The sequence below is a fragment of the Symphalangus syndactylus genome, chromosome 2 (genome assembly GCF_028878055.3).
Source record: "Symphalangus syndactylus isolate Jambi chromosome 2, NHGRI_mSymSyn1-v2.1_pri, whole genome shotgun sequence".
NCBI classification, from domain to species: domain Eukaryota; kingdom Metazoa; phylum Chordata; class Mammalia; order Primates; family Hylobatidae; genus Symphalangus; species Symphalangus syndactylus.
The window spans coordinates 45,040,817-45,051,508 of NC_072424.2; the positions used below are offsets into that span (position 1 = coordinate 45,040,817).

The 10,692-nt window shown below is 48.9% G+C and overlaps 1 protein-coding gene across 3 annotated transcripts; it reads left to right on the plus strand.

Annotated features, from left to right (window-relative positions):
* Nucleotides 1-296: 296 nt before the first annotated feature.
* Nucleotides 297-10,207, plus strand: RBP4 (retinol binding protein 4). Of its 3 annotated transcripts, none has more exons than XM_055255233.2 (6): nucleotides 297-376; nucleotides 1,063-1,116; nucleotides 1,232-1,368; nucleotides 1,536-1,642; nucleotides 7,997-8,209; nucleotides 9,931-10,207. In XM_055255233.2, the coding sequence occupies exons 1-6, from the start codon at nucleotides 326-328 to the stop codon at nucleotides 9,966-9,968; spliced, it is 600 nt and encodes a 199-aa protein (XP_055111208.1). In that variant the 5' UTR covers nucleotides 297-325; the 3' UTR covers nucleotides 9,969-10,207. The 3 variants fall into 3 exon arrangements, with proteins under 3 accessions (XP_055111208.1, XP_055111193.1, XP_055111202.1); XM_055255218.2 differs by lacking the exon at nucleotides 297-376 and adding an exon at nucleotides 464-680 and having other exon boundaries at nucleotides 988-1,116; XM_055255227.2 differs by lacking the exon at nucleotides 297-376 and adding an exon at nucleotides 766-871 and having other exon boundaries at nucleotides 988-1,116.
* The last annotated feature ends 485 nt before the right edge of the window (nucleotides 10,208-10,692 follow it).

Here is a 10,692-nt window from a genome sequence, read left to right on the forward strand (position 1 = left end):
CCAGCCAACAAAACAACCAACCTTAGCTGTTTTGAAAACAAATGAAAATTCCAACATGGGTTTGAAATAAAATTGCATCATAAAAAATCGGTAAGTGTTTTTCCAAGTGGTTTCAGGGAAGTGCCATGGAGTAAGCAGGCGACCACCGAGGCTGCTAAAATATTTCCTGTCCTGACCAGGGTTGCGTTTCTGGAGAATATTTAACAGGGAGGGTTTTAATGCTTTTAAAGATGTTGAAACTAAAGAACAAATATTGACCAGAGGGCACCACAACGCTCCTGAAAGAGAGTAAAATACATCCTTTATGAAATGAAAAACTACTTGGATGAATTATTCCAAAATTCCTGCACAAGTGGACCTCAGAAGGCAGACGGAGGCGCCAATTTGGCATGGCCAGGGCCTGGGCACTCACGCACCAGGGAGCCTCGCGGGTCCGCTCTCGCTCTGTGAGGCCACGGTCTTCCCGCCAGGTTGACTCGAGCGTCCTGCCAGAGCCACTGGCCCCGGAGGCCACCCTAGACCGCAGCTGGCAGCCGCTGGCACGAGTGCAGGGTAACTGAGCCAGGGCCACTGGCGCATTTGGCCTGGCCGAGGCCACCCCGCGCGGCCGTTCCACCGTGCCCGAGGCTGTCCTGGAGGTGAGGCCGGCCCACGGGGACCCTGCCCGTGCCCGGGCGCCGGTGAGTCAGGGCGCGTTATGCAAGTGCCCCCGGCGCCTCCCCTTCGGTCTTTCACCCCGCGCGGTTACGAAAGCGCGACCCCCTCCCCCCGGCGCTATAAAGCAGCTGGGCGGCCGCGGCGCGCTCGCCTCCCTCGCTCCACGCGCGCCCGGACGCGGCGGCCAGGCTTGCGCGCGGTTCCCCTCCCGGTGGTGAGTCGCAGCCGGGGCCTCGGGGCCGGCGGCGGGATGGGCCAGGGTGGGGTGGGGTGGGATACGGCGGCCCGGGGGTCGGCTGCCGGGCACTGACGGAGGCGCGTCTCCCCCAGGGCGGATTCCTGGGCAAGATGAAGTGGGTGTGGGCGCTCTTGCTGCTGGCGGCGCTGGGCAGCGGCCGGGCGGAGCGCGACTGCCGAGTGAGCAGCTTCCGAGTCAAGGAGAACTTCGACAAGGCTCGCGTAGGTATCGGCCCAGGGGGCCCAGGTGGCCCAGGTCCCCACCCCTATCCCTGCCCTCCCCGCAGCCCGCCCTGCGCCCTCGGACGCCAAACCCCTGCTGTCATCCTTCTCACAGTTCTCTGGGATCTGGTACGCCATGGCCAAGAAGGACCCCGAGGGCCTCTTTCTGCAGGACAACATCGTCGCGGAGTTCTCCGTGGACGAGACCGGCCAGATGAGCGCCACGGCCAAGGGTCGAGTCCGTCTTTTGAAGTCAGTGGCCGCCGGGGCAACTGCGCCCTTTGCGCTCCAGGGTCCCGCAAGGGCCCTGCCTGCTGATTGCCACGTGGGGATTGTGAAGGGAAGGGAGCACCGAGTGGGTGGAGAAAGGGAGGAAGCCCTTTGCCCGGCTTGGCTGAGGATCCCCTTGGCTTTTGCAGTAACTGGGACGTGTGCGCAGACATGGTGGGTACCTTCACAGACACCGAGGACCCTGCCAAGTTCAAGATGAAGTACTGGGGCGTAGCCTCCTTTCTCCAGAAAGGAAGTGAGTAGTCAGCTCTGTGGGACTGTCTTGGGAATGGGGCCCCTACTGGGCCAAATTGCTGGGTTTCTTCTCCAGAGGTACCTACCCTTAGGAAGAATGGCCTGCGGAAAGGTTAGGGGGACAAGATTGGGAGCAGCTACCTAGCCCCTCCCCAAACCTCAGCTGATGAAACCTGGCCTAAGCTCAAAAGGACCTTTCGGTTTGTCAGGTGTCATTTTCCCCACCAGCCACTGTGCCAGGGTGTGTGCCTTCTCCATGCTTTCTCTTCCTGCCTTCCACATCACCACTCCACCTAGCTCTGCATTTCCTCCGTCTCTTTGGGCTGAATCCCTGAGAGAGCTTGACTATCTGGGGCTCCCACAGAGGCCGAGAGAGCCCTATCCAAGGATGGAGGGAGCACTGTGCATAGGGATGGATGCCTCCCAAGTGCCTGGCCTGCCGATGCTGAGATTCTGAGCCAGGCACAGTGTGCTGTGGCAGTGGCCTCTTCCCTTTCCCCTAAGCTGTGAAAATCAGATGTGGAGGGGAGCGATGTTGAGGACTTGTAGAAGAACATCCTAAAATTTGGCCTAATCATGAGAAAACAGTGTCTACATGCCCTTTTTCCCATTTTTTTCCCCATTTATCCTAAGTTTCAAATCAGGAATCTACTTGGCAGCTAGAGAATAATGCAGGCCATGGGGCACATATCATGGAATCTTAGAGAGGGAGAGTTAACCTTTTGGAGGGGGTTCAATATGTAGATGAATAAACTGAGGCGAAGAGAACTTTGCCCAAGGACATGCAAGAAGTTTGTTAGAGCCAATGTCAGAAGCCAGGCTTCCAAATCTCAGGCCAGGATTAGGTGGCCCTGAACTACAGGGACTCCTAATCCAGACCAGCTTTTGCAAAGTGTTGTTTGAGCTCTCCCGTGAGATAGGACCAAGGGTTGTTCAGGGAGACTCTCTCTGCTTGGTGATCCAGGGTAGAAGTGTCCTTTATTGTAACCCATTGCTCTCCATATATGGCACACCACACTCTTGGACTTCCTCTAAAGTTGTGTGTTGGATGAAATTGCATTTTAAAATTTTATTTAATTTTTAATGTTAATTTTTGTTTTGTTTTGTTTTTTTGGAGACAGGGTCTCACTGTCCTCCAAGCTGGAGTGCAGTCGCGCCATCATGGCTCACTGCAGCCTCAACCTCCTGGGCTCAAGCAATCATACCACCTCAGCCTCCTGAGTAGCTGGAACTACAGGCATGGGCCACCATGCCTGGCTAATTTTTGTATTTTTTGTGGAGTCAGGGTCTCCCCAGCTTGCCCAAGCTGGTCTTGATCTCCTTGGCTCAAGCCGTCCTCACATCTCTGCCTTCCAAAGTGCTGGGATTACAAGTATGAGCCACCATACCCGGTAGAGAAAAAGCTGAGAAGCTTTCTTTTTATTTATTATCCTTGGAAATAATACAAATTATTTCAAATTGTGCAGCAAAACGTCCCAAACTGATTTATTTAGAGTAAAATATTCTTTTCTGATAATGGATTACAAAAATCAATATCAGAGGTACAAGATTACTAGTTTTTAGAAAGAGGAAACACATACGCTCTATAGCATTTCGAGATGTGCTCCTTAATGGACTAGGATTCTGTTGGCAATGCCTTTAGGGACAGGGTCAGAGATGACCCAATGAGAAGGGAGCATTTTGTTTCTTGCCTCCTCCCCATATCAAACCAGATTGGTTTGCTTTTGCCTCTTGTATATTGGTATTTTATCAGGATTTCATTTGGAGGGGGAAAAAGTATTAGAATCTTGAAAGTGATTGCTATAGATATTAAGTGAGATGACTATAATATGGAAGGCTTAACAATTAAATTCCTTCTTAGGTTACATTTCAAAAAAAAAGCTGTGCAGTGTTGTAGTTAAGCCCGCCCGGTTAAAATTAGACCTCCTAAGTTCAAATCCCAACTCCACCACTACCTGTGGAACCTTAAATATGTTCCTTCACTTCTCTGTGCCTATTTCCTCATCTGCAAAGTGAAATGATCATAGAACCTACCACATGGAGTTGTGTTGCAAGATGCAATGGGTCAACAGGCAGAAAGCACTCAGAACGGTGCCTGAGACATGAGTTCTTTGTAAGTGTTTGATATGATGGCTGCTTAGTTATCTCCCTGGTCGTGAAATCATAGCTTTAGATTCTGGGTCTAGAATGGGAGGACCCATGGAGACCACTGGGTTCAAGTCTCTTGTTTTAGAAGTGAAGAAACTGAGGCCCATAGAGAAGTGACTGGCCTAGGGGCACACGGTGAATTTTGGGCACTTAGTGACACCTCTTAACCCAGGGCTTGTAAAAAGGCACAAACAATCCCTTGGTTTTCTGAGTATCTCGCAAATGGCATGGCTTGATGCACCTACCTTATTCTGTTTTACATGCTTGTTTTGGGGTCATCTTAACAAACTCTACTTTCATTCCTTGTGCCAGTTTCTTCCCTGACCATGGTCTTGCTTTAAACACTGACTTGGACAGAGGGATTTGAAGGCCACTCCAAGAGTGGGCTGCATCCTCAGCCTCTCCCCTGCTCCACACAATGCATCTCACCAAACGAATGTGTTTCAAATGAGGTGCGCTTATGGAGAGAAAGTAACTCAGGGCCAAACGATCATGAAATTTGTTGTCAAATTATTTTAAAATTAAATGTGATCAATCTCTACAGTTGAACGTGAATGTCAGTGTTAACAGACTGATGTGGCTTGCTGCTCCAGCCTTGGGCATGCTCTGTACTGGTCTTCCCTTCTGGCTCCACCAGCGGCAAGCAGGATGTCTCGGGTTGAGGATACTACCATCAGCAGGCCTTGGTTGAATACAGGCTAGCCTCCCTGAGATTTGACTTCCTTCACTATGAAATGGGGATAAAGAATAGTTTCTATTTCATAGAATCATTGGAAGGACTAATTAAGGTAATTTGTGAAAATGCTTAGCCTAGTGCATAGTAAGTGCTCAATAAATATTAGCTATGATCATCATTGTTTTGTGCTCTTGCAGAAAGACATGGACAAAGACTCTCCTTGTGTCCTTCTGTCAGATAAAGTCTGTCACTCTGCTGGTAAAGGGGCCCTTGTCAGGCTGAATAACAATGCAGGCCTGAATGTTTACATTAGTGTTGTTCAAAGTCAGGGTTCCTGTTCCATCTATATCTAAATACACTAGGGTGCTTGTTAACAAATGCACATTTCTGGACTCAAACCCAGAATTATTGAGTCCGACATTCTAAGGGCAGGGCCCCGGAGTCTGCATTTTAAGTTTGCTCCTTGGGTATGCTGTTTCTGCACAATGAAGTTTGAGAACCACTGGTCTAGATAATTCAATCTGAAGAGTTATCTTGGCTTACTCAGGTATCAAGGCCTCAGACTCCACTCACTTTTCTGGGGCCTGTTGGTGTATTTTGACAATGCATCAGAAATAGCATTAAATTTGTTGCCTGGCTGGCTCAGCTGGACTGTTAGGCCTGAGAACCACAGGGAGCTTCCCACCTGGTCTTGCTGCTTTAGATGATTGGAGCATGCGGGTTTAGGGAGCTGAAAGGACACATGCCAGGCCCACAGCAGTGAGCAACAGAACAGACCAATGGAGCCAGGTTGCCTGAGACAGCACCCTCTACCAAGCATTGTCTTTGGTTTTGGGACTGGCAGTCCAAACTGCTAAACCAGTCTGTGTAGGTACAGTGTACATGCAGCTACAGGGTGACCCCATTTCCTAGGATGGTAGAGGGGAGGCAGGGGCTCCCAACAACACAGCCACTGCCTCCAACGCTCTCTGCCCCTAGCTCCACTGCATGCGGTTAGCTGCAGTCTGGAAATGGCTGGGGGTGTCTGGTTCTCCAGAGGAGCCGTGCCCAGCTGCCGGGTGTGAGGAGGTTAGAGAACCAACCTCATTCTCGCAGTGCTCTGGCAGTTCATCTCTGGCAAATACTCTTAAAAGGGAGAGCCTGGTCAAGGTCACTATGATTTAAATTCTTCGTCTTTGAATTATTCAGCCAAAAGAGCCTGGAGATTAACCAAACCAACTTAGGCCTTCTTTTAAAGTCAAGAACAGTAGCCAATTTTACTAAATCCAAGTATTGAAAGTTACTTAATTCCTCTGTCAAAATTTACATGCTGGCGACCATTTTGGAGGGAAAAAAAAAAAAGTTAAGCTGCCGATCGGCCAAGCTAATAGCTGCCTGGATCATGAGTCGAGGTAACATTTCAAAGGCAAGTGTTTTCGTGTCTCAGGGTGCCTGTGACAGACACTGTGATCCTCATAACCAGGGAAGGAATGACTTCATCCAAGGATGAGGAAGACCACCCAGATACTCTGGAGCCTGTGAGGGGAGTCAGTGGTTAGGGTGAGGCCCAGCAGGCAGCCCTGTGGCTTCTGTTCCCAGCCTTTCTGCTGAATAACTTTATGGTCCCTGCTGAGCAGTCATGGTTCTGGAACATCTCCTCAGCCCCACCTCTGACACTGTTACCCTGGAACAGCCTCAAGGCACAGGAGTGGCTTATTCTCCTGGCAGGCCTAGGGTGAATTGAAGAGAGGGGCTCCACATCCACTCCTGGGACAGCCCTCCTGCAGAGCCTGGGTTTGGGCTGAACCCCATTCTAGGCTGGCACTCCGGGGATTCTCAGAGAGGCACACCCAGAGGCGACTTAGGGCCAGCATTCCAGATGGCCTTACACCCTCTAACGCTGGGGGATCCAGTTCCCTCTGCGCTTCTCCAATTGGAACACTGCAGAGGGAGCATCACCCCTTGCCCCAACACCTGAGCCTGAGATGGAGACACAAAGCCTTTTTGTTTCTTGCCCCTCTCCCGCCAGTGTACTGATTGTCTGGAGACAGCGTGGTGTAGAGGTGAAGCATGTGGGCTCTGGGATCACACTCCCTTGCTTGAATCCCAGTTCTGCCCTGCTCTTTGTGACCCTAGGTGAATTATTAAGTCTCTCTGTGCCTCAGTTTCCTCACCTATAAAGTAGAGGATGATAGTGTGCAGTTTTGGATCAATGTGAGAGGTAACCGAGAAAACAAATGGGAATGTCCATACAGTGACTGGCACATAATTAAGTGCTCAGAAAGTCCCAATCATGGTATTATGTCAATAAGAAGGTTAAATTAAGTAGAGATGTGGCACTTTTATCTCAATGTAGGGTGACACTGTTCCTTCTCTGTGGCAAATCACTCACATACATTCTTTTTTTCTTTCTTTTTCTTTTTCTTTTTTCTTTTTTTTTTTTTTTTAAGACAGAATGTCACTCTCACTCAGGCTGGAGTGCAGTAGCGCAAACCTAGCTCATTGTAGCCTTGACCTCCTGGGCTCAAAGTGATCCTCCCGCCTCAGCACCCAAGTAGGGGGGACCACAGACGCACGTCACCGCACCCGGCTAATTATTTTCATTTTTCATAAATACCACGTCTCACTATGTTGCCCAGGCTAGTCTCAAACTCCTGGCCTCAAGTTACCCTCCCACCTCAGCCTCCCAAAGTCCTGGGATTACAAGCACGAGCCACAGCGCCCGGCCACACATATACTCTAATTAATGTTCTTTCTTCTCCTGCCTTCGTTGATATTTTTACCACTTTCATTTACTCTTATTCTTCATGGCTTACATTTCAGCCTTGAGGAATACATATAATCTAAATTCAGTGGCTCAGCTCTGCCTCTGTGAGTTGTGATGAGGACAAGGTCTGAGAAGGAATATCTGATGCCAGATGGTGGGCCTCTTTTGTCCTCAAGGCAAAACCTACTCTTTGCCAGCACAAAGAAGTGAGTAGCATTAATAAGCAGAATTAGGATGGAGCCAGAGAAGCCGTGACCATGGGCGCGGCATCCTCCAGAGGACTGAGACAGCAGGGGGCAGCCCCGTTAGTGAGTTGATTAGGAACCAGCTGATAGAGATGGAGAAAGACATAAGCCAATATTGGGGGTAACATAAGTTGTTGGCCATCAGATATTAGCCACAAAAGACACAGATATTATTGGAGAGTAGATGGTGAAGCAACAGTAGAACGGTTTATTCTGTGCTTTTGATGAGCCCACATTCTTGGTGGTTCTTTGGAAAGATGCTGTCACATTTATAGTGACATAATCACAGGGAGAGATGATTATTGAAGTGAATGAGGTTTCCCTGACTCCAAGATTTTTTTCAATAAAGGAGAACAAGATCGTTTCTGATTTGCCAAATTTTATAAAAGCTGTCAGAATTCTCTGAAGTGTCCTGCTTCCTAAGGAAATAAAACCAGCTTCTGGAAGTCACTGTGTTCTCAGGCCTGGTCGTGAGTTTCTCCGACATCTGAGCCCATGAGGGAAAGGCATTGATCGGCATGGTGGCTTTCTGGCTTGCAGATGATGACCACTGGATCATCGACACGGACTACGACACGTATGCCGTGCAGTACTCCTGCCGCCTCCTGAACCTCGACGGCACCTGTGCTGACAGCTACTCCTTCGTGTTTTCCCGGGACCCCAACGGCCTGCCCCCAGAAGCGCAAAAGATTGTAAGGCAGCGGCAGGAGGAGCTGTGCCTGGCCAGGCAGTACAGGCTGATCGTCCACAACGGTGAGTGGGGTGCAGGGTGCCTCCTGGCTCTTCCTGCAGGGCAGTGGGTTTGGACTTTGGGCCTACATGCTAGTGAAATTCATTTCGTCTGCGCCCCAGAGAAAACAGGGGGTCTTGGGAGCCCCTTTCTGAGGCCAAATCCTGATCCTGCTTGGCCAGATTTTTCACTGGCCTTCTCACAGGGCTCACGCAGGTGTGGGTAAAGGCCTTTGTCCAGTTCACTGGCACTAACACTGCAGTGGGCTCTCTTTTCCTTTTATTCTGCTTCCTTGGGCCATTTCTGTGGTCACCCCTGGCTACATTGCCCCAAAAAACCATTTTGACTGAATTAAGATTGTTTGGGATCGAGCAGCCCAGTAAAGAGGTGGGCAGCTCATGTGACCATTGATGTAAAAACTCCACGGGGCATCAATGTAGTAAACTCCAAAGAGAATGATTTCAACGCACCTTCTTTTTTCTATATGAAACCAAACAGCCATGACATTGACTAGCTGGGTTTCCTCACTTGGGGGTTTTGAGATTCTCTGGAACAACCATAGGATCTTTTAGGAGATATTACCCTTGTCTGATCTTGATTTTAAAACCAGGAACATTGTGGAGGAAAGAGCTCCATTTAGTTTGAATGGACACTCACTCATTGCTATGGGATACTGGGTTTCAAAATCCAAATAGAGTAATGCTAAAATGTAGAAAAAATTAAACAAAATGGGCCAGGCGTGGTGGCTCACACCTGAAATCCCAGCACTTTTGGAGGCCGAGGCGGGCTGATCACATGAGCTCAGGAGTTCTAGACTGGCCTGGCCAACATGGCAAAACCCCATCTCTGCTAAAAATACAAAAATTAGCCAGGTGTGGTGGCATGCACCTGTAATCCCAGCTACTCAGGAGGTTGAGGCAGGAGAATTACTTGAGCCCGGGAGGCCGAGGCTGCAGTAAGTTGAGATCGCACCATTGCACTCCAGCCTGGGCAACAGAGCAAGATTCTGCCTCAAAAAAAAAAATAATAATAATAATTAAACAAAATGGAGCATTTCTGTTGGTCATGAACTGACCCACTACACCAAACAGATGGGAACTTAGACCAAAATCAAATTGATTTTGAAGCTTCACCCTTCAAAATTAAATGTAGGGCTGGCAAGGATTCCACCACAGCAGGGCACCTTAGGAAGCAGACTATGCACATTGTACAGATGAATAAACAGAGGCTGACAATGATGAAGAATGATTAAAGATTGCCCTAAATCTTTAATAGGTAGCTGAGTTGGATGCAAACCTAGAGTTTTGTGACTCTGAAGTCCCTTGTGCCACACCATCTGGTGACACATGACATGAGACATAGAAACACTTTATAAAACCATCACCACTGTGTCCCAGGTCAGGCTGCCTTGGCCCCCACTTCCTGAAAGCTGCGGACGGCCCCCGACACTTTGCAATGCAATAAGGCAGACTTAAGAGAAATCAAAGGAAGCCCTGTTCATCCAGCAAGTCTTATTCTCTCCACCCCCATTACGTCCAGAGAAATTCAGTGGGTTTCAGAAACAGCCTTGAAGGTGTTTATGAATTACAGCCACCTGTAACCTTAAGGGTTGCGATCTGCTGTGATGCATTCGAATTAAGAAGCATTTGAATGAAGCCAGCTCCAAGGCCATCATGATGTTCATTATCTACATAAAAACTGGGTCCACTTTCTGTCGTTAATGGCTTTGTTTTGTATTTTCCAGGTTACTGTGATGGCAGATCAGAAAGAAACCTTTTGTAGCAACATCGAGAATCTAGTTTCATCTGAGAACTTCTGATTAGCTCTCAGTCTTCAGCTCTATTTATCTTAGGAGTTTAATTTGCCCTTCTCTCCCCATCTTCCCTCGGTTCCCATAAAACCTTCATTACATATAAAGATACACGTGGGGGTCAGTGAATCTGCTTGCCTTTCCTGAAAGTTTCTGGGGCTTAAGATTCCAGACTCTGATTCATTAAAATATAGTCACCCGTGTCCTGTGATTTTAGTTTTCATTTGTGTTTATGTCTGTGCTGCGGATGGATAGGTGGGGTGCGCTTCTTTATACCAGAAGCACGTGGCTCTTTCTGACCTTTGGCCTGTTCTAGTGCCTAATCTTCATTATTGAATACTGGCTTCTCCCAACTTCCTGAAAAGGAAGTTTCCTCTTTAACTTAGGAAGGCCTTACCTACCAGCCTGGCCAAAGCATTGGTGCCAAAAGAGGAAGTGAGTAGATAGGTCAGTCCAGTGAGCCCAAGTCCTCAGTCAGCCTTAGGCCTATGAGGTGGGCGGGCTGGCAGCTCACCAACGCTGGATTTGAGAGGCTGAGCCACAGGGGACAAGGTGAGCTCTAGGAAACACTCCTTAGCCCTTTATTGTCTCTGGCACGCAACTCACCTCTTTCAGGTGTAGGCAAAATGTTGAGAGGGAGGAGGGAGGCCTCTGGGGAAATTGGAAGATGGGGGTCTGGAATCTCGTTCTATAGGA

Coding starts and splice junctions, on each gene's coding strand:
- RBP4 (XM_055255218.2), top strand. CDS start 1,006: ATGAAGTGGGTGTGGGCGCTCTTGCTGCTGGCGGCGCTGGGCAGCGGC. Junction 1,369..1,535: donor GGTCGAGTCCGTCTTTTGAA/GTCAGTGGCCGC, acceptor TGGCTTTTGCAG/TAACTGGGACGTGTGCGCAG. Junction 8,210..9,930: donor CAGGCTGATCGTCCACAACG/GTGAGTGGGGTG, acceptor TGTATTTTCCAG/GTTACTGTGATGGCAGATCA.